At 42.5% G+C, this 23,530-nt stretch overlaps 1 protein-coding gene across 3 annotated transcripts in view; it reads left to right on the top strand.

Moving 5' to 3' along the window:
* Window positions 1–23,226, top strand: part of tdrd1 (tudor domain containing 1) — a 30,436-nt gene extending 7,210 nt beyond the window's left edge. For 2 of the 3 annotated variants that reach the window (XM_015963131.3, XM_015963129.3), the window contains 22 exons: window positions 4,102–4,216; window positions 4,313–4,370; window positions 5,061–5,141; window positions 5,237–5,416; window positions 5,524–5,667; window positions 5,887–6,052; window positions 6,160–6,243; window positions 8,254–8,430; window positions 8,501–8,608; window positions 8,852–9,022; window positions 9,158–9,412; window positions 9,626–9,739; window positions 9,994–10,101; window positions 10,272–10,439; window positions 10,581–10,922; window positions 11,003–11,119; window positions 11,192–11,320; window positions 20,193–20,360; window positions 20,454–20,837; window positions 22,074–22,139; window positions 22,262–22,305; window positions 22,602–23,226. In XM_015963131.3, the coding sequence (XP_015818617.3) occupies window positions 4,102–4,216; window positions 4,313–4,370; window positions 5,061–5,141; window positions 5,237–5,416; window positions 5,524–5,667; window positions 5,887–6,052; window positions 6,160–6,243; window positions 8,254–8,430; window positions 8,501–8,608; window positions 8,852–9,022; window positions 9,158–9,412; window positions 9,626–9,739; window positions 9,994–10,101; window positions 10,272–10,439; window positions 10,581–10,922; window positions 11,003–11,119; window positions 11,192–11,320; window positions 20,193–20,360; window positions 20,454–20,837; window positions 22,074–22,139; window positions 22,262–22,305; window positions 22,602–22,649 (3,227 nt within the window). In that variant the 3' untranslated portion in view covers window positions 22,650–23,226. The remainder of the gene's footprint in view (window positions 1–4,101; window positions 4,217–4,312; window positions 4,371–5,060; window positions 5,142–5,236; window positions 5,417–5,523; window positions 5,668–5,886; window positions 6,053–6,159; window positions 6,244–8,253; window positions 8,431–8,500; window positions 8,609–8,851; window positions 9,023–9,157; window positions 9,413–9,625; window positions 9,740–9,993; window positions 10,102–10,271; window positions 10,440–10,580; window positions 10,923–11,002; window positions 11,120–11,191; window positions 11,321–20,192; window positions 20,361–20,453; window positions 20,838–22,073; window positions 22,140–22,261; window positions 22,306–22,601) is intronic. The other variant, XM_015963130.3, reaches the window with a different exon arrangement.
* Window positions 23,227–23,530: the final 304 nt, after the last annotated feature.

Raw genomic sequence — 23,530 nt, 5'->3', positions numbered from 1 at the left:
CCGGCTCCATGTTGGAGTAACCAGAGTGAGTGACACACACACCGCACCTGCGGACTCCTGAGCCGCTACGGCTAAATGTGCGCGTGCGGCGTGCTAAACACAGGTGCAGCTTGCCCCGATTGCTGTGAGACCAGGTTGGGGGGGTGGGGGGTGCAGCTGTGGTTGGGACAATTATTACATTAACTGATGGACTTGTAAATAAATAGTTTATAAATAAGGTAGAAATAAGTTCCTCACACTGATAAATAATAACTAACCTCTCTGAGGACACAGTGTTAGTGTACTCTCCTACAGCACCTTGACATGACTCAATAAATGTTATGCAAAATTTAGTGAACATCAATTTGCATTTATTTGTTATAAATGCCACTGTATAATTCTTGCTGTCAGTATTTGCAAGATATTGGTATTTGGGTCTGTACTAGTTAGACTTAAATGAGTTAAACCTAGGCCTATAGCCCTTGGGTCATAAACTATGAGCTATAAGTATATTGGTCTTTTTGTACTGGGAATCAGGAGTTATTTTAGTGATCATCTTGTTTCTTGTTTATTTTTGCCCTGATTGTGCCCTGAGCAGTTTTATGACTGAATAAAAATAAAAATCTACATACATTGAAACATCGTCTTAAATAATCGAGATCTCAATTTCAGTCACAATAATCGTGATTATTGTTTTTGCCATAATCGAGCAGCCCTACTTTAGCATATCCGGTCACATAATGATGACATCATATTTAGTGGTCGTTCTGCATCATTTCAGGCCTCGTGGTCAACTGTCTGAACCACTGAACAGAAGTGCCTGGCTTATTTTCTAAGTAAAATAAATATGTGCAATACGTTGTCAACATCAGTGAGTCTCTTAAGTCTATTCTTTTTGTATGTTATATATGTTAAAATATGTGTAAATAGGTCGCTGATTAACACTTGCAATTTAGTGTTGTGATGGTTTTAAAAAAATTCTGAAGGTAGTAAAAAAAAAGTATTAAAAAGTAGTAAATTTAACTTAAGGATTGCTGTATATACCCTGGTCCAGTTTGTGCAATAAAGCTGTTCCGTGTGTAATGTCTGTTGTAAAGTACTCCACAATGTCGCTTCAGATAAAACTGGCATTACTTCAAAATTCTGAGTTTGACAAAAGCGCTTACTGTGTCTACAGTTGAGGTTGTATTGGCATAAACCATTGGAATCACAAGTTTCCTATCCTTCTGATAATGTATATGTACATAGTGTTAGGGCTGCTCAATTAATCGAATTTTAATCACGATTACGATCTGAGTTTTGAACGATTATAAAAAACAAAACAAGCCGATTATTTGCTCCTCCCACTTGCGCTGCCCTGAGTTGCAAATGAAGCGCTCCTCCCACAGTGTTGCCAACTTAGTGACTTTAACGCTATTTCTAGCAGCTTTTCAGACCCCCTTGTTGACTTTTTAACTTAAAAGTACCTGGCGAACACCTCAGAAACATCTCTGGTAACCCTTAGCTACTTTCTGGATAACTGTCGTCGACATTTCCTGCAGGTTAGCTAAACACTCCGCCTGCGCTCCGGACCGTTCTTCAGGACATTAGGAAAGGGAATGATGTAGTGATGTGTCAGTCGCTAAAGAAACGGCTCTCGGAGCCGGCTCCCTGTTGGATTAACCAGAGTGAGTGACACACACACCGCACCTGCGGACTCCTGAGCCACTAAAAACGGCTAAATGTGCGCGTGCGGCGTGCTAAACACACGTACAGCTTGCCCCGATTGCTGTGAGACCGGGTTGGGGGGGTGGGGGGTGCAGCTGTGGTTGGGACAATTATTACATTAACTGATGGACTTGTAAATAAATAGTTTATAAATAAGGTAGAAATAAGTTCCTCATGCTGATAAATAATAACTAATCTCTCTGAGGACACGGTGCTAGTGCACTCTCCTACAGCACCTTGACACGACTAAATACGTATTATGCAACATTTTGTGAACATCGATTTATTTGTAGGGCTGCAGCTATCGAATATTTTTGTAATCGAGTACTCTATCGAATCTTTTTTTCGATTAATCGAGTACTCTAATAAATTACCCTTTTGTGTTTGTAAACCTTTATATCATATATTGATGAGCCAAGATGGCGCCGAGTATGGCTGCCTCGTCGCGAGCTCCACCAAGTTCCAACATTACACGCTCCATACTGTACATTAATGCCACTGTTTTGCACATACCAACCTCTGTACATTTTATATCTCTTATCTTATTGTTTACTTTATTCATTTGTATACTTAGATTAGCCATTTTTATATTTTACTTGTTTTTACATTACTGTATTTTTGCACAACTCTATTGCTGTGAAGCTCGCACACAAGAATTTCACTCGCATGTACTGTACCAGTGTACCTGCACATGTGACGTGACAATAAACGTGATTTGATTTGATATCAAATAGCATGTTATAATTATGAAAGACCTCTTAAAATGAGCAAGCAATTGCCAGTTATTCAAGTTTTATTCAAAATTAGTTTGCATAACTTCAGCACTTCAACTTTACTTCATAGTAAACAAATGCCTGTGCAAAAAATAAGTAAACCTGAGCCGATTTTCCCCTCGTGCGAGAATCTGCTAGCCTGCAAGCCAGACAAAAACTAGGAGGATAACGCTGCGAGCGGCTGCGGCCCAAACATAACCAGAACCGCTCACGGCGCAAACAGCTCGCTGGCTGTTTCCCTATTAACACACGTCCGTTTTAATTTCCACACTTTTTTTCTCACACTAACATGGATTGCCAAAAGCATGTTTGCTGTGGTTTTGTCAAATTATACTGATCACAAAACATGTATTTACTTTCTTTCGTTTTCCTCCGCCACTCATAAATACCCGTGTCCTCCTGCAGAAACCCCGAGGGACAACAGACATCAATAACACAATAAAAAGTCCGACGTGTTGTGTAAAAACTGCTATTTTTAGCACATTTGAAGTCCGACGTGTTGCTACCAGATGTAAGGTGTGAGCTGAAACTGAGCACTACAAACGAAAAAGTCGCAGAGTCCGCAGAATATATAGAAAAACAGGCTAAAATGCATTATCTTGTAGAGGCTCCGAGTCCGCTTGCAGAAGTGACATTTACAGGTGCTGCAGCAGCATGGAGGATGTGGTGTTGTGGTAGGCTAAATCCATTTTACTGTATTTATACTGGACTACGTTTTCCACCTTACGACGTGAAAAATGGTTCCACAACTTTGACATTTTCTGTCTTTTTCGCACTCCACAGGGGTTCAAGTTGTCCGCCATGGCTTAAGAGAAAGTTAAGTTATATTCGCTACTCGCGTGTGCATTCAGTCCAGTGGGCATGTGCGTCACTTATTTCGGTCCGGGTGAAACATGACCCCGGGCGATTGCAAAGCCATGAATTAATTAAATATGAATTAAACGAATCCTCGAGGCAGAGAATTTGACTCGAGGATTTTTTGTACTCGAATTATTCGAGGTACTCGAGGAATCGTTTCAGCTCTATTTATTTGCATTTATTTGTTATAAATGCCACTGTTTAATTCTTGCTGCCAGTATTTGCAAGATATTGGTATTTGGGTCTGTACTAGTTAGACTTAAATGAGTTAAACCAAGGTCTATAGCCCTTGGGTCATAGACTATGAGCTATAAGTATATTGGTCTTTTTATACTGGGAATCAGGAGTTCTTTTAGTGATCATCTTGTTTCTTATTTTTGTCCTGATTGTGCCCTGAGCAATTTTATGACTGAATAAAAACAAATAAAATCAACATAAATAGAAAAATCGTCCTAAATAATCGTGATCTCAATTTCAGTCACCATAATCGTGATTATTATTTTTGCCATAATCGAGCAGCCCTACATAGTGTTGCAAAAACTATGCTGATTTAACATAGATGTCTGTAATGTCTCACCCTCGACATGCTGCATAAAAAAACAAAAACCCCAACAGGTCAATGAAGGTTTCGGCCTATCGCCGATGGTTTGTTGATAAATTCGTCCAGTCGCCAAACTGTACTGTGATGTGGACCTTTTGAAAGTGCTTAAAAGGCATGTGCAGTTTGTTGCAAGTTTTTACAAACATGTTTGAATCAATTAAACCTACTGGTGTTGATTGACAGGGAACCTTCGCTGTAAGCGCTGCAAGAAGATGCATTATTGCTCTGTGGTTTGTCAGGCAGAAGACTGGAAGGCACACAGACCTGTATGCAAGCCTGTTGATCCCGAACCTGCAAAGTAAGAATGTTACTAAGTTTTGCCTTTGGTTCATTATTAAAAAACTGAATAAACCCACACTGCCAAAGAAATAATGTAGGTTGTGTCAATCTACAGAGAAAAGCCTAAGGAAAATGCTTCTTTGTCAGATGGAACCCACCTGCCAGCCTCAATGGTAAATTCAGCATTGGTTAAGTTCACAAGCTTTTCATTTCTTATATCACTTGAATTTTTTATAAAATGTCTAAACATTCAGCATTTGATTCTTGACTGCAGTGGTCCCTCGCTATAACGCGGTTCACAATTTTGCAGATTTTTTGGTGCAATTTTGCGTGCTTTTTTTGTTTTTTTACAGAGCATTGCGTTCTGTGTCCAAATAAAAAGAAAAGTAAGAAAAGATAAAAATCACAAGGCACTTTAATTTAAATTATAAAGGGAATTAAAAGAAAAACGATAAAAAAAACAGTTGAGAAACAAACATTCTAGTGTGTTTTCATGTGTGTGAGACCCTAATGGTAGTTGCGTACCGTATCAAAATCTGTAAAAAAAATGAAGCCAACTACTTTGCGGATTTTGCCCATTGCAGGTTATTTTTAGAATGCAATCTCCGCGATAAATGAGGGACCGCTGTACATGAGTATTTTTGAGTCCTAAGTAATTCTGTGTTTATTTTTTATTTTTTACGCCTTCATTTATTTATTTTTTTACTCCTATTTTTCCCCTGACTGTAAATGCTGCTGTGACACAAAATATCCTCAATGAGGGACAATAAAAGGAGTTTCTTTCATTCTATTGTAAATGTGGTCTGCATCCTGAATGAAATACACTATCTGTTTTTATTTTGTTTTTAATCTCCTGTTAAAAGTCCAAGGAATCAGCCAGCTATAAGAGAGTCTATCTGAAAGACTTGTATACAACTGAAGTCATCATGGGGCCAGAGATCCAGGTATGGCACAACGGTTTCCACCAGTGGCTTAGAAGAGACAGTTCACACTTTTAAATACCTTAAAACAACATTTGTTTTGTTAAACTTTTTCCCAGGCAACTGTTGTTGAGGTGTACAGCCCTAGTAGGTTCTTCCTCTTACATCAAAATCCTGAGGTGCTGGAAGCTCTACAGAACATCAGCACAGGACTGCAGGAAGCTTTCAGAAACACCTCAGTGTCACTTTATGTACCCTGTGTTGGAGAGGTTTGCACAGCTCAGTTTTCCAGTGACCTGGTGAGCAGAGGTTTTCTAAAGCAGCTAGACGAGGCGTGTGTTTTACTGAATACACATTGGCCTGTTTATGTACCAACTTGTCTCTCACATACATCCCTGGTGTCTAGAACTGGTACAGAGGCCTGGTCCAGACTCTGTCTGCGGACCAAAAGATGGCGAACATCCTTTACATTGATTTTGGCAATGAAGAAGATGTCCCAGTTGATAGGATCAGACCCTTGCCCACTAATATCCAGCTGTTTAGGCCATGTGTGAGTATTTACTTTTACAGTCTTTATCTGAATTTGTTTGAATCACTTACATAGAAGTCCCTAATGTCAAATTGTGATTTGGCCATTTAAATGTTAATTTAACCCACAGCTTTCAAGGTTAGAACTCTAAAACTGTAACTTGCTGTTTTTAACAGTCTTCCTTCTTGTGGTCTTTAACAGCTTGCCTTTCAATATATCAGCTTGTGTTATTATTTTCAGGCTATGGCATGCCAGATTGCTGGTGTGGTGCCGGTGTTAAATCAGTGGTCAGACGAGTGCTGTGTTGCAATGAAACAACTGCTGGCAGGCAAGATTGTGACTGTTAAGCTGTTGGAGACGTTGGACAATGGTCATATCCATGCTGTGGATTTGCTGCTGTCTGCAGGTGGGCCACATGGAGCTAAAATGTCCATAAAAATGTAAAGATGTGTATGTTGAGTCTATTCAAGTTCAAAACCTATGATTAACCTTCCTCCTTGTGTCTTTTTTTAGGAAAGCAGCTCAGTGCTTTCCTTCTTCAGGGGGGATATGCTCAAAAATGTACCATCAGTGAAGCCCCCACTGAGGAAGATGTTTGTAAGTTCATTTATGTGTACTTGTCATGGATTTCATCAGTATGCTTATCAATAACCCATTTCCTATAGTGAAGAGAGCAGGAGACAATGAGCAGACAAGTCAAACAGTCATAACTGTGGCACAATGCACGAGGCAAAATGCCCCAAACATCCGGTCACAGAGTTTATTTATACCATCGACATATATACTGGACAATTAATTTCCATAGGCTCCAATAACACGTTTTTGAGGCCAAATGGGAGGTGGCCACCACCGCCATTTTGACCGTGTCACAGGTTCCGTCAAGCCCAGACAATTCCACAAAAGGGAAGAGAGGTGGAGCTGAGGGTGTGGCTGTAAGGCTGGGATCAACTGACGACACCCGGTCGAACTAGCTACAAGCTAACCTGAAGCTAACGCGGAGGTGGGAGCTAAGCTAACGGAGGTAGCAACCTAGCTACAACCGGAGTTAACTGTGCACAACACCAGAGCTTCTGAGTCAGAGGTACGCCGGGCTGACCGCTGGGTAAAACCGGGTGGAACACAGAGGTCTCCCGAAAGCTGCTGAAAGCCGGCAGCCCACGCAGCAGACAGAAGCCGCGATCAGACAGAGGTGCGCCGAGCTGCGGGGAGGGGAGAAATGGGTGGAAAACATCGGTCTCCCGAAAGCTCCACAAGCCGATGGTCGATACCCAGCTCCACCAACATGTTATATTTCAACCCATTTTCTAAAGTGCAGCATTGTGTTAAATGCACTGGGTTTTACCCTATTACATTTAAATTTCATGGTTAAACATTATATGTTAAAATCTAAGCTCAGCTCGGCAGTGACCTAAAATGCATAAATATAATTTTACTTACCGAAAAAAAAAATGAAGTGGAGACTCCTTGGACGCTCTATTAGTGCAATTAATGCCACAGCAAGTCATTTTGTCCAACAATTGCACAAAAAATATCAAAAAAAGAATACACAAACACACAGACTCAAAATCCCGGAGCAGTTTCCTAGCCAGACCGAGGCTCTACTGAGGCCTTTCCACGGAGCTAGCTCTGTGGTCACGTGGGTCGGATGCTCATTAATTATACAGAATTTTAGGCTTTTAATACACTTAAACAGAAGAGTGAGAAAAAAATTCACCCCCCTCTGAGTTGTCATGAGTGTAAACTAGATAATTTAAACCAAAAACATGTTTTGGTACCAAGCTTTAAACATGTTTATTTCTGCTGTGAATTTGGTATTTTTAACATGGGAGTCAATGAGGATTTACTCGCTTCTGACACCAGCTCCCAGCGGATGAGGGTGGAACTGCAATTTTTGGTACTTCCGGGTTGGCCTCAATTTTTGAGCCGCATTGTGGGGGCTTAATTTAGACAGGCAGACAGACAGAGAGAGAGATGCAAAGAGGCATAGAGCAATACATTTACATTCATTTGATTGAGTCCATGATCAAGAATTAATAAACATAAATTTTTCCATAACAGTACTGAAAAAGTTCATTTCTAGTCTTGCCTTCAGGAGTCAAATCCAGCAATATTTTTGTCGAAATAAGTAAATGAGATAATGACATTAATATATATTTACCACAGCTTTTTTTTTTTTTTTTTGCATAGTAATTAGGGTGAACAATATTGGTAATATTCTTTACATCTAGTTTTTATCTGGCCATTTTCCTACGACTCCTCATTTGGCCCACAGTGAAGAACCATAAACCATTAACTCACAGGACAATGCTAAAGTCTTGATCAACTCTTTGCTTCTGTTGTCGGGTAAATTAGTTTGGATTTACTAAGCGTAAAGAATTAATGAAAACAATGAGGAAAAACAAATGGTGCAAATAGTTTTGAAGTCAATATTTGATTTGACCATCTGTAATCTTTGGTGCAAGGTGAACTTAACTCAGCTGTAATGAGTGTCTGTCAGACTGACGCAACAATGAAAGCAGTCACTCATTCATAGTTGCGCTCATTAACTGATTCCTGGTTTTCAGCAGTCCAGTACTGACACAAGTTTGATTGTATGATTTTATTCAGGTGCCATGTTAGCCACATCCTTGAAAAATTTCCAGCGTTTCTCTGATGGAAAAGATGACAACAAATGGGCTCAACCACCTGAGCCAATCAAACAGTTTGTAGGAGACCAGCTTTCAGTTTTCATCACCCACCTTCAGTCACCAAATGATCTTATTGTGCAGAAGGTGGACAATGCTGGTGAGTCTGCCACCATAACCTCTCCTCTCCCATCATGAATCTGAACCTCAGCTGGAATGTTGCTTTGCAGGACTTGTCCAGGATTTGCAGCTGAAGCTGAGAGAACACTGTTCCCAGGTTGCAGCCTCACCGAACTTCAGACCGGCCCCTGAAACTGTTTGTTGTTCCCAGTTCTCAGGTACAGCTCATCTCCTCCTGCCTCTAAGCAAACCTAGTACAACTTTGTTCATCTAAGCTTTGTTCCCCCCCCCCCCCCCCCTTTTTTTTTTTTAATTTATTTATTTTTTGTTACATCCAAACTTTAAGCTCAGTCATTGATTTAATCAATAAGTATTGCTGTACGTTATTGTACATAAATATTGCTCCTCCTGTAGCAGATACAGAAATTTAATCTTCTCCTTGTTGTTTTGTTTGTTTTCAGAGGACAAGCAGTGGTACCGAGCTAAAGTTTTGGCTTATCCATCAGAGCAGCGCATAATTGTTGGCTACTTAGATTTTGGCAACTCAGAGGAGGTGGCTTTAAGCCAGCTACGACCTATTAGCCCCCCACTGTTGGCCCTTCCGATGCAGGCCATGCATTGTAGTCTAGCTGGTAAGGAAATAACCAGAATGCATGCTGGTTTTTGTTTGGAGGGTAATGTCTTGCATTTCCTTTTTTTAGTGGCTTTTTTTTTGGAAGAAACTTGGTGATTATTACAATTTTAAAGAGGTTGTTTGTTTTATCCAGAGGTGCAGCCTAATGGGCAAAGCTGGTCAAAGGAATGTGTGGAGGCCCTGCAGCTCCGGGTGCTTAACAGAATACTAAACATAGAGATCTTGGGAGAAGACAAGGGCAAGTTCTTGGTGTCTATGTCTGATGAGACGAGTGATCCTGTGGACAACATAGCCACGCTGCTGATTGCTGCAGGTTACGCTGCTCCTGCTCTTGTTACGACCATCCCTACTCAAGCCGAGGAAAAGACTGCTTCTGCAGCACAAATTGGTAAAAAGTGTCTAAAATAACCTTACTAGTATTTCATTTGTACTGACTGATTAAATCTCATTTCAGCCTTTATCTCCTACAAAGCTGTTTAATAGATACTTCTGTTAGGATTTTATTGGTTATATTGGGATTAATTAAACACTTTAAATCCAACTGTAACCCCTTTTGTTTCTGACATGTTTTGTTTCGCCACATGTTTGAAATGCTCCCCAGTGTCTGAGCCTCTGGTTTGGTCTTCTGCTGAGCTCCCCTCTGATGGCCAGAAGGTGGTGCTGTTGCCCATTGTTGTTGAGAGCCCTGGAAAGTTTTACTGCCAGCAGAGCACAGGTGTGTTCCTCCTTTTAAAAAAAGGTCCCTGTTGATGAATTTTAAGTCATCTTAAAATGTAACTGATCATAGAATTACTTTTTCTGAACATATTTAATGGCTTTCTATATTTTTTCCTCCTTAAAAAGTTAGGCTAATCTTTGTATTTTGGTCTGCAGTTTTTCCCCACTTAAGAAACATGACGCATATAGTTAATGCTTCAGACCTTAGACTGTGAATGTCTTGTGTGAAGCTTGTTTCTCTGTGTCTGTCAGAGCTTGAGAAGCTAAAGGAACTGGGGGCTCAGTTGAAGCAGCATTGTGAGGCTGATGCAACAGCATTTGTACCCAAAGTGGGAGAGCCGTGCTGTGCACAGACTTCTGGTGAGGTCATCTAACTGTTAGCAATCAGACAGCTAAACCTTAAGAGAAATACTTGCATGTATACATATGATAGAATTATTTTGTGGCTGTGACCTTTGATCTGGACATAAGGTTTTGTTTAAAAAGAATTGTTTTGAGAGTTCACATCTGTAAATGCATTTTCCTTCCAGGTGAAGGAGCGTGGTACCGGACTATGGTGACGAGCGTCCACAAGGACAGTGTAGCTGTGAGCCTTGTGGACTATGGTTACAACAAGTTGGTGAAAAGAAGTCACCTTCGGCCCATCACAGCCAAACTGTTGGTGCTACCATTCCAGGCAGTCTGCTGCTGGCTTGCAGGTAAACTGAATACCACGATGGCAGTTGTCTTATTCTGTTAAATGATGGTGGAATTTTATGCAATTTTTAATGAACAATTCAAACACCTCTGGACAAAATAAGCATTTAAAAGTTTCCATCAAATTATGCTTGTGGAATCAGGTGTGGAGCCCGTCGGATCAGAGTGGAGCAGCGAGGCCATCCTGTGGTTTCAGACCCTGGTGGACAACGAACAGCTCACCGCTCGCGTCCTCTCCTTCACCGAGCAGGGCTACGGCGTGGAGCTCGAGAGTAGAGGCCAGAATGTTGCAGCTACATTACTTTGTGAGCAGCTTGTTAAACCTTATGGAGAATGTTTTAAGGAACCATCGCCTGTAAAGGTGAGCTCCATGATCAAACAGGAAGATGGTGTGAAGGAACACGAGTACAACGTTCAAGCTAACAATCAGACAGAAACCTGTTCCAGTCAGTCAAGTGAAATGCTGACAGCGGTGACTCAAGAAGGTCAGTTAAAATGTTAAATGTCTTAAAACAAAGAAATAACATAATCAGCTTCCTTATTAAAATGTCCTGTTTGTTACCAGTAGCATCGTTCCCCGTGGACTGGAAAACAGTGGAGCTGCCTCTCAAGGAGGTCTTTCAGCCTTGCATCACAGCAGTCATTAATCCTTCCCTGTTTTACCTGCTCTGTCCCGCCCAGGGTGAGAACACTCTCACTGCTTTGTTAGTCATACATATAAACCAGGAAGTCATTTTTTCTTTATTTTTGAAAGTGGACCAACAGAAGCTTCAGGAGGTGATGGAGAAGCTGGCTGTTTATTGCGGCAGCAACAAGAACAACGTTTCTGCAGCTGAAAAGTGCAAACCTGCCCCTGGATCGGCCTGTTGCGCCCAGTTCTCTGGTAAGGGAAACGTGACTGTACATTAGGGCTATAGTCTAAAATCAATAATCACAATATTTTGAGGATTTCATCTCTTTAACGATAAATGGACCATAACTACACTCAACAAAAATATAAACGCAACACCTTTGTTTCTGCTCCGATTTTTCATGAGATGAACTTAAATATGTAAAATTCATTCCAGATACACAATATTACCATTTCTCTCAAACATTGTTCACAAATCAGTCTAAATGTGTGATAGTGAGCACCTGTGCTTTGCTGAGATAATCCATCCCACCTCACAGTTGTGCCACATCAAGATGCTGGTCCGACATCATGAGTAGTGCCCACAATAAAAGGCCACCCTGGAATGTGCAATTTTTTTGCTTTATTGGGGGTCTGGGGACTCAGAACTGGTCAGTATCTGGTGTGACCACCATTTGCCTCATGCAGTGCAACACATCTTCGCATAGAGTTTATCAGATTGTCAATTGTGGCCTGTGGAATGTTGGTCCACTCCTCTTCAATGGCTGTGCAAAGTTGTTGGATATTAGTGGGAACTGGTACACGCTGTCGTATACGCCGGTCAAGCACATCCCAAACATGCTCAACGGGTGACACGTCCGGTGAGTATGCTGGCCATGTAAGAACTGGGACATTTTCAGCTTCCAAGAATCGTGTACAGATCCTTGCAACATGGGGCTGTGCGTTATCTTGCTGAAACATGAGGTGATGTTCATGGATATACGGCACAACAATGGGCCTCAGGATCTCATCACGGTATCTGTGCATTCAAAATGCCATCAATAAAATGCACCTGTGTTCTTCATCCATAACAGATGCCTGCCCATACCATAACCCCACCACCACCATGGGCCACTCAATCCACAACATTGACATCAGCAAAGCGCTCACCCACACAACGCCACACATGCTATCTGCCATCTGCCCTGAACAATGTAAACCGAGATTCATCCGTGAAGAGAACACCTTTCCAATGTGCCAGACGCCATCGAATGTGAGCATTTGCCCATTCAAGTCCGTTACGGCAACGAACTGGAATCAGGTCATGACCCCGATGAGGACGATGAGCATGCAGTTGAGCTTCACTGAGACGGTTTCTGACAGTTGGTGCAGAAATTGTTTGGTTATGCAAACCAATTGTTTCAGCAGCTGTCTGAGTGGCTGGTCTCAGACGATCTTGGAGGTGAACCTGCTGGATGTGGAGGTCCTGGGCTGGTGTGGTTACACGTCGTCTGTGGTTGTGAGGCCGGTTGGATGAACTGCCATATTTTCTGAAATGCCTTTGGAGGCGGCTTATGGTGGAGAAATGAACATTCAATGCACGAGCAACAGATCTGGTTGACATTTCTGCTGTCAGCATGCCAATTGCACGCTCCCTCAATGCTTGTGGCATCTGTGGCATTTTGCTGTGAGACAAAACTGCACATTCCAGGGTGGCCTTTTATTGTGGGCAGTATAAGTTACACCTGTGCACTACTCATGATGTCGGATCAGCATCTTGATGTGGCACACCTGTGAGGTGGGATAGATTATCTCGGCAAAGCAGAAGTGCTCACTGTCACACATTTAGACTGATTTGTGAACAATGTTTGAGAGAAATGGTAATATTGTGTATCTGGAATGAATTTTAGATCTTTAAGTCCATCTCATGAAAAATCGGAGCAGAAACAAAGGTGTTGCGTTTATATTTTTGTTGAGTGCATGTTTATGCGCTGAAACAACAGGGTTTCCCTTACATAGGCGTAGCCGTGGCGACCCGCCACGGCTGAAATCCCACCGCCAAGCCTACAACATCCCAAGTTTTATTGATGGTTTTTTTTTTTTTTTTTTTTTGCGCCATTTCCCGAAGAAGCAGCGGGAACTACTGTGTTGTTGCTTGTGATCACAGCCGGCAGGTAGCAAGGAGGAGGAGGCAGGGCAGGGTGGTTACAGCTATGAGCGTACGGATAAAGAATTTTTGACGAATACGAGCATGAAACGAGTGTAAAACTCGTAAATATCTGTAATCGTGCTGAATGAAATCCTCATTGGGTAAATGAGTCTTCATGCTATGTGATTGGCCAGTCAGATAGAGCGCCCGCCCCTCCCTAGACACAAAACTGCAGCCGGGAGCTCTGTCAGCTCGGCCCAGGCATCAACGTACACACACACACACACACACACACACACACACAGTAAAGCCGGGCGGACACTGTGCGACTTTTTCACTTTTTTGAGCAGATTTTCCACTCGTGCGAGAATCCATGAGATCGGGGCGAGTTTTGCGCTGAGCGTCGTGTAGTGTACAGGGGGTTACGAGAGGCCATTAACACCACGTGACCAGCTACCGATCAGCAATCGTGAGCTCGCACGGACTTCTGGAGTGTTTGATATTTATCTCATTCCTCATGAGGGTTGAAGCGGCGCAGCGAGCGGTTGCGACCCAAAAAGTATCAGAACCGCTCACGGCGCATGCGCAATCATGCATCAACTCCGCTCACCCGCTATTTCCCTAATAACACATGTTGTTCGTTTTTATTTCTACACGTTTTTTTACTCACAATGATTGTCAAGAAGGCGTGTTTGTCGTGTTCATGTCAAATTAAACTGATCACAAAACACAGATTTACTTTATTTCGTTTCCTCATCCAACCCCCATAAGTCCCTGAGTGTCCTCCTGCAGCACTCCCGAAGGACAACAGGCAAAACAAGACAAAAAAGTCTGACGTGTTGTGTAAAAACTGCTATTTTTAGCATATTTTAGGTCCGACGTGTTGCTACCAGACGTACAGTGAGCACATGACTCGTGAGATCTACCCTGCACTGGTCGTACAGTTTGAGCTGAAGCTGTGTTACGAGTGAAAAAGTTGCACAGTGTCCGCCCAGCTTATTATAATGTTCACTGTAATGCATCTTGATGTTCTTAACAAATAAATTAAATCAAAGATATTGGTCAATAATGCCAAATATGTAAATTTGTGTTTCAGTTATTTTTATACTTGCTTAAAAATACTTCATTAAGTCTACTAAGCAGGGGTGTAGAACGTGTTTAATAGGGCCAGCCCAGTAATGATCTTGGACCAAAATAAAGGGGGCAAAAGGAGATGTTTTTCCAGACGCCAAGAAAAATTAAATGCCAAATCCACCCTGCAAAGTGTGTCACTGAGAGTTTAAAACAGAAATTATTCTTGTGCAAATATTGGTGTACTCACTTTTAATACTAGTTATTACTAGCAGTCGCTGGAGTGCATCAAATAAAACAATATTAACATAAAGGTGAGACGTGTCATAATCCCCCCCCCCCCCCAACACCACCTCCACCACAGCTGGAAAGATTCCTAGGGGAAACACCGAACAATATCTGTCCACTAGATGGGGCTGTTGCGTGTAATATGTTGAGTCACATGACTAAAGGTGATACAGCTTTTTAAAGGGACATGAATGTTGCCAACCTACACACATTTTCATTTTTCTTATTGACATGGGGAAAACGATATCGGTAAGAGTCAGAAATTTGGGTAACGACAAATTTTTGATTTATTGCCCAGCCCTATAGTACCTGAATGCATTAAAATAATTTTGTCTGGAACGTGAAAAAATGCACGTTGCCTTGGTAATAAAGCATTTATGTTAAACACGTCTTGTTGGCATATATGCTTTTATTCTTAAAGTGTGTGGTTGCTTCCGGAGGAATGGCCTTTTTGTGCGGTAGTTAGGTGGTGTCATGGCGGAATAAAGGAGAAGTTCTGAACCAAGTATCAGTCTAGTTTATTGAGTAACATTAGTAGCAGAGGATGGCTAACAACTACAGAGTCCCACCAGCCTTCAATGAAAATAAGTCCTATGAAAGCTGGAAAAATGAAGTCTTCATTTGTATTCGGGTTATGGACTTGGAGAAAAATAAACAAGCGCTCACGGTGGCTTTGGCGCTATCTGAAAGAGCAAGAGAAGTCGCGATGGAAATATCGGTGGATGATTTGAATGAAGATGACGAAATGCAGACGTTACTTCAAAATTTTGATGATTTATTTCTTAAAAAAGAAAAGGACCATGTTTATGAAGCATACACTAACTTCGACCGAATCATGAGAGATGGCAACGTGTCCCTGGAGGACTATATCATTGACTTTGAACAGCGATACTTGCAGATGCGGAAATACAAGATGGAGCTTCCGGATGCGGTGTTAGCTCTCAAGCTGTTGGATACTGCCTGACAGCTGGCCCTAACTGCGTGCACAGATTTAACGTTTGCTTCGATGAAATCAGCGCTAAAAAAGGATCTTCGGAGAGAAGTCGGCTCACGCTGTGGGAATTAATCAAGAAACTGCCTACGTAACAGAACAGAAAAGCAAACCACGCTACTCTTGGAATCAGTGCGATAAACGAAAGGCGTCACTCCCTGGAACTAATCTACTGGACAGGTATGGATGCAGATCAAGATGTGCAGTGTCAGAGCACATTTCACTGGGCAAAAGACTGTCCAAACAAAGGTGAGCAAGCTAAACTTACCTATGCTGGTGAGTCAGAGAAGGTGGAGGAGTGCAACATTGCTCTATATACAAAAGAGGCACCCTCAGATGCAGAAATATTTATGAGTGAGTGCCTTGGTTCGGCATTAATAGACACAGCATGCACCAAAACAGTATGTGGACAAGAATGGCTTGACAGCTATATTATTAAGCTAACTCCAGTTGAAATAAAAAACTAAAGATGTCAGAAGTACACAGCAGTAGACCCTTCAGGTTTGGAGATGGAAAAATAGTAAAATCCATCAAAAAGCTGAAGATACCAGCAAATATTGGACAGACTAAGTGTCAGACTGAAACAGAAGTTGTCCCAACAAAAAACCTCTGCTTTTAAGTAAAGAATAAATGAAAAAGGCAGGAACAGTGCTTAACATGGAAAATGACAGCACAGTGATGTTCAACAAACCTGTGAAGCTTGACTTTACCAGCCCCGGTCACTACTGTGTGAACATGATGGATAACAATATGCCGTCTAGTTATCATGACAATGTCAACGGATAATGTAAAGAAGGGTGAAGAACAGATACTGGCACTCACAGAAACAATGACTTCTGCAGAGAAGACAAAAATGCTGATTAAACTTCACAAGCAGTTTGGGCACGCATCTGCTGAAAAACTTAACAGACTGCTGATAAGTTCAGGCAATAAAGACAAAGAGTGTGGATCTATTCTGCAAAAGGTGGTAGAACAATGTGAAACTTGTCAGAGATACGGCAGAACCAGACCAAAGCCAGTTGTTGGTCTTCCACTGGCATCTCAGTACACTGAAACTGGCAGTTGATCTACATGAACTTAAGCCGGGGATGTGGTACCTCCATGTCATTGATCAGTTCACAAGATTTAGTGCAGGAAGCATACTAACCTTGAAGAAGTCATCTGAAATAGTTAAACACTTCATTCATGTATGGATAAGTGTGCATGGTCCACCTAAAAAGCTGTTCAGTGACAATGGGGGAGTGTTTAACAATGATGAGGTCCGGGACATGGCAGAGAACTTCAACATAGAAGTAAAGACGACAGCAGCATACAGCCCATGGAGCAATGGGCTACTTGACGCTCACGGAGATCATAATGAAAGTGAAAACGGATACAAGCTGTGACTGGGATACTGCATTGGACTGGGCGATAATGACTAAAAACACTGCAGAGCGTGCATGGTTATAGTCCATATCAGCTGGTGTTTGGACAGAATCCCAACCTGCCATCTGTGCTGACTGACAAACTACCTGCATTGGAAGGCACAACAAAAAGCGAATGGGTGGCAAATCACATCTCGGCTCTGCATGCATCAAGAAAAGCATTTACAGAAGCAGAATGTTCAGAAAGAATAAGATGAGCTCTGCGTAAACAGATTCAACATGGAGATGACAAGTATGAAGTTGGTGACAAAGTCTATTATAAAAGAGTGGACACCCCAGAGTGGAAAGGACCAGGAGTCGTCATTGGACAGGATGGTGCAGTGGTGTTTGTCAGACATGGTGGAATGTGTATGAGTCCATCAACTCAGACTGCAAAAGGTGGACAACGAGAAAGATGATTTACAACTGGAAAACTACGCAGAAATAAAAGAAAATGCTGTGCTAAGTCAGGAGAGGACAAGAGACTTTGTTGATGACATGGAGGCTGCAGAGCACACAAACACACTGGGACAACCAGAAGTAACAGCTGGTGAGGATGCTGGAGAAACTACTGCAGAACCTGCAGCAACAAGAGGAGAATATGAAAGGAACACACAGAGTGATGTGCAGCCAGAGAGTGTTTGTTTGAAACCTGGACAGGTGATAAAATACGAAAATCGTGAAACTGGAGGCCTTCATACAGCTTAAGTGCTGGGCCGTGCAGGAAAAGCCACAGGTAAATATAGAAACTGGTACAATGTGGTTCTTGTGGAACCTAACTCTTTGGCAGGAAACACCAGTTCAGTTGACATCAAATGACTGGAAGATTTCCAGGTAGAAGTTGACATGGAAGTGGATGTAACAGGTACAAGTGAGGAGGTGTTTGTGATGGGAGATTTAGCGTTTGCTGATGCAAAACAAGACGAGATAAAAAGTTGGAAGGACAATGATGTTTTTGTAGAGGTTAGAGATGAAGGGCAAAAGTCAATCTCCACAAGATGGGTCTGCACTGTGAAGGAGACGTCTGATGGATTAAAACCTAAAGCACGTTTGGTGGCCAGAGGGTTTGAGGAATTACAAGTGTCAGAACTACAAAAGGACTCACCAACACGTGCTTCAGAGTCCCTTTGCATGCTTGTTGCAGTTATCTGCCAGAGAACATGGACGCTTAACTCGATGGATATTAAATCTGCATTTCTACAAGGAATTGAACTGTCACGTGATCTTTATATCAGACCTCCACCAGAAGCACACTCCGACGGCAGACTGTGGAAACTATAAAAATGTGTGTATTGGTACATCACTGCATCACTGTATTGGTTGAATCGTGTAAAGGAGATTGTACAAAGACTTGGAGGGAAAATATCAAAGGTTAACCCTGCTGTTTTCTTTAGGACTGGTAAAGAAGGCAATGTCTGTTGGAGTACTTGCTTGTCATGTGGATGACTTCATTTGGGGAGGAACAGGGAGCTTCTCTTCAACAGTGATACCCCAGCTAAGAGCTGCATTTCAAGTTGGCCGTGAAGAGCAGAACAACTTCAGTTATGTGGGAATGGATTTTGTGACTAGTGACAAGAAGGTACACATACACCAGGAAACCTACATCCAACAACTGCAGCCCATACATGTGGACCCCCAATGCACTGTACAACAATAGTCACTTCTCTTACCAGGAGAAAAGGATCAACTGCGATCCAAACTGGGTCAGCTTCTTTAGGTGGCATGAACTTTAGCCTGGGTCAAGCATGAAGGATGCAACTGTGAACACGATTCATGAAACTAACAGAGTAGTGTGCAAACTGAAGACAATGAGTGTAACTTTGAACTTTGGACAACTGGGCAGAGACAGCGACCTCAAAATTGCTGTGTTCAGTGATGCTTCTTTTGGAAATCTTCCCAATGGAGGAACACAAGGAGGACATCTAATTGTCCTCATGGGGAAGGATGGAAAGTTTTCACCACTCTCCTGGCAGTCACGAAGAGTTAAGAGTTGTACGGAGCACACTAGCGGGCGAAACACTGGCAATATCTGATGGAATTGATAATGCACTTTTCCTGCCTACATTGTTTTCAGAGTTGACCACTGGAGACTTAAAACATGCTGTCCCCATAATCTGTTTTACAGACAACCATTCTCTTGTCGACTCACTCAAGTCAACAAAGTCTATCTCTGAAAAAAGACTTCGCCTTGAAATGAGCAGCATAAGGGAGCTCATTCAAACACAAAAGGTTGAGCAATTGTTGTGGCACACCGCCAAAGCTCAACTTGCAAACTCACAAAAAAGGCGGCATCCTGCTTTCAGCTACTGAAAACGCTAAGCGAGGGACAATGGACTGTTGAATTAAAAAAAATGTATTAAACCTCTCCGGTCACACATATCACAGTCAGTTGGTTTTGTTTGTTTTTGAAAGAGCACATCTTTATAGGTGTAAGTGGTAAATATAATTTCTTTTAAAAGAATAGGTGTGATTATTAATAATGCTTTTATGTTAAACACGTCCTGTTGCCATATATACTTTAATTCTGAAAGTGTGTGGTTGCTTCCGGAGGAATGGCCTTTTTGTGCGGGAGTTCGATGGTGTCATGGTGGAACAAAGGAGAAATTCTGAACCAAGTATCAGTCTAGTTTATTGAGTAACAGCTCAGTGTTAAAATTATAATTGTGATTCTGATCTTTTGCAACATTCTCAGCCCATCCTTTAAAAGCTGCCAACGACAACAAATCCTAAAGAAATTTTTTTTAAAGAAAAATCCTCAGCACGTGGCTTTGTATTTTCGTCACTTCACTTTGAAAATGTAAACATTTAAGTACGGTCTCTATTCTTAAGACCCCACCGGCAGCGGTTGCCCCTGCAGACCTAAGCTGGTAATTCCCTGTCTGTGAGTAAATATAATTACTGTGTGTGTGTGTGTGTGTGTGTGTGTGTGTTTTCACACTGTGAAGCCATCTTTGGAGCTTCTTTAAACACAGCGTACAGGTAGGAGACAGGTCTGGAGCACATTCCACAGCCAGTTAACAACAGGGTCTGTTTTAATGGAGATTTCTGTGCTGGATGCTACAGAAGCTGTAAAACAGGTTCCAGGGATGACAGAGGCTGCAGCTGCGACTGCCTTTTGTTTTTAACAGTATTATTTAGAAGGAATCAAACTTGTTCCCATGTTGGTGCAGGATTGAAACTCGAGCATGTGGTGGTTGAAAAAGCTAAATTATGTGGTTTTATTAACACTTTTCTCCCTTCCAGCTGATAATAACTGGTACAGAGCAGTGGTCCTATCAGTTGGTGAGAATGAGATGAGTGTCCTCTATGCGGACTACGGTAACTCTGAGAAGGTACCACACTCCAGAATCTTGCCCATCCCCACACACCTGTTGGCGCTCCCTTTCCAGATAGCTCGCGGCGCCCTCGCTGGTAAGACGGTTAGATCAAACCTCTTTCAAGGGTTCTAATATTTCAGTTTTCTCTTCCTAATGAATCACTCACCCTACTTTTCTGCACTGAAAGGGAAGGAGCACTTTCCTGCAGATTGGCCAGAAGAAGTGCAGCAGGTGTTCCAGAGTGAGCTGGCTAACGGAGTCCTGGCCTCAGTTCAGTCATTTGACGGCTCTGCTAATGTGCTGTGTCTCACTCGCCCCGCCGTGAGAGGCGGGGGGGATCTTACTGCCATGATGTTGGATACACTGCATGCCCATTCCAAGAGTAGCCCTCACCCAAACGCCAGCCCAAGCAGTGACCGAGATGGCTGCTTCACATCCCCGAGCACTTCATCTGTACCTGCCGGTCCCAAGCCTCCATCTCATACGGAGCTGGGAAACGCAGCGGATACCTCCGACACGACCAAACCCTCAGAGCCAACCGCCCAGTCCATTTCTGCTGCACCTGTCAGTGGTGAGATCAACAGTTGTTAAAGCAAGTTTATTATGACTACAGTTGCACAGAAAAGTTGGACAAAATTTGTTTACTGTTGCAAGCATTTTTCTAATATTTATCTTTATTTTATTTAACCTTTATTTAACCAGATGAGCCGATTAAGAATGAATTCTTATTTATTCTTATTTACAACGACGATCTGGCCAAGAGGCAGCAGCAGCATGATGAATTTAAATATCAACCAGCTGTGCTGACTGCAGGCTATCTGCAGGGTCATGAAAAAGTCAAGATTCCTGCAGATACTCTGGACTACTAAGTGGACTCAAGCTTTATCCAGGTTACGCCGGGGACACACCGGCCGCGGAAGCGCCGAGAAGCGAATCGCTCACGAAATTCGGCCGCTGCTCGCCGCTCCTCAGTTCAGATCAGACGCGCCCCAGTCGAGGCGCGCCTCGGCTCAGCTGTAGTTTTTCTTTTAAACACTTGGTGTCCTCCATTTCCTCTCTGCCTTTTCTCAGCTCTTTTCCTACGTTTGAGTGTTTGTGCGCGTGCGCGCGCGCGTGTGTGTGTGTGAACCTATGGTATGAGTTGTTTCTGCCAGTTGAATCTCTTGGAACCCGCTCCAATTCTGCAGCTGTATCCTAGCAGTTTCTTCCGACATGGGTACGTAAACAATCATGTTTTTCGGGGGTCGTACAGCTCCTTGTGTTTCTCAACTTCCATAATTAATTTAAAGTCATCCATCCTAACTGCTTGCCTCAGACTTTCTGCCTCTCTGTCCTGTTTGCTCCGGTGAAAAGACACCCAAAACCACTCCCCCCTTCACGTGGTCACACACGCACACAAGTTCGATGTGTGTGTATGTGTGTGCGTGTTCGTGTGGTTTTTCTGCAGTGTCTGTTTACGAACACATTTGACTATTGCGGAATTTTATTTTGAAATGCTTTATTTTGTTAACTTTACCGGCCTGCCTCTTATGTCTACGTTTGACTTCCTGCCAGAATTGACGCGATTCACCCGCGGCTCGCGAAAAAAATGGAGCCAACGCCGAAATGATCGCTGCACGGCGTGGGCTGGAGCGCCGGCGCGAGGCGATTCGCGGCGCTTCGGCGGCCCATGTGGTCTATAGAATAGCTTAACAAGGGCGCCGAATGAAGGCGGTCCCATTTTCGCGGCACTTCGCGGCGCTTCCGCGGCCAGTGTGTCCCCGGCCTTACTGATGGTGTTCTTCATGAGGCTTATTTTACCCTGCAGAAGATCCAGTGAAGAAGGACGTAGACCAAATAGAGCCACAAGACCAAAACAGTTCAACTATCTCTGGTGTGTTTGCATTTCAACCCAACCTGAAGCCATGCTTATTGGACATTGTCAGATTTGATCATTCCCAAGCTTTAGTGTGTGAAAATAATTGTTTTGATCACTCTGGTTTCTTATATTTCCAGATCATCAAACTTCAAGCTGCTGCTGTCAAAGCCTTAAAAAGCAGGTCAGAGCTGTTTTTGTCACATAAAATGAAGAAAATATTTAACTCATCCTAATTGGTCTGTCTAAATTGTCCTTAGGTGTGTGAGTGTGTGTGTGTGATTGTTTGTCCTGTGTGTCTCTGTGTTGTCCTGCGATGGACTGGCTCTGTCCAGGGTGTAGCCCGTCTGATTGCCCATTGACCACTGGAGATGGGCACCCCCCCGCTACCCTATGTGGACAAAGCGGGTTCAGACAATGGATGGATGGTTGGATGGATAATTACCAGTATTCTTATTTTTTTTTGCTTGCCACCTACAGATTGACAACCTGGAACATCTCATCAAGCAGCTGTTGGACAGACAATAAGATGTCCATGACTCGACTGTTACTTTAATCATCAAAGTAACAAAACTGTAACGTTTAATGGTTCTGTTTTATCTGTTTGGTTTGTCTTTAATGCTCCCACTGTCTTCATGGGTGATCCCGCAAGGAAAGTTGACCATTGAGCAGGGTTGATGGTTTATCCCTTGAGGTCTACGTGGCAGGGGTGAGGTGGTGCTCACTCCTCACCCCTGCCACGTGGACCCAAGGGATAAAACATCAACCCTGCTCAATGGTCAACTTTCCTGGCGGGGTCACACCCATTAGGACAGTGAGAGGGTTACGTTATTGTTCTTAGAAACAATGCTGCACTGTATAAATGGCTCAAATTGTTTTAATCTGTGGCTAAGTTCCAGTTGGTTTCGTGTTTAGGTTTTTCTGGAAACAACCTGTTTTATTTTCTAGTTTTCTGTACAAGCCAGCAGCGGTTAATCCTCTGTTCTACAGTGTGTTCTTACACATTCTACCTGTGTATTTGTTCACCTGCAGGGATGGGATGGGTAACTTTATTTACCTTTGAAATTTACATAAAGTTTATGTGGATTAAAACAAAGAAAATGTGTGTTGTTTATTTGTACTTTATGGGGACAAATGCTAACGTTTACATGCACCAGTGCTGTGACAAAGTACAGTATTTGCCTCTTTACAGGTTTCTTCAGTTTAAGCTTTTTTGTCATGCAATTTTTTTTTTTTTTTTTTTTCAGATCAGCTAACACAACTCAGAAACCTGAGTTAAGACAAAAAGCAGATTTCTAATTATCTAAACCAACCTGGTTAAACAACAAAAAAAGCCGTTTAATCTAAAATAGGAAAAACTTAAACGCAACTTCAATCAGTAGTTTGTGGGAGCTGGTTATGAGTCTCAA

This window comes from Nothobranchius furzeri, chromosome 16 (genome assembly GCF_043380555.1).
Source record: "Nothobranchius furzeri strain GRZ-AD chromosome 16, NfurGRZ-RIMD1, whole genome shotgun sequence".
Taxonomy (NCBI): Eukaryota; Metazoa; Chordata; class Actinopteri; order Cyprinodontiformes; family Nothobranchiidae; genus Nothobranchius; species Nothobranchius furzeri.
Note: the sequence above shows the minus strand (reverse complement) of the source record. Positions and strands in the feature narration are given on the sequence as shown.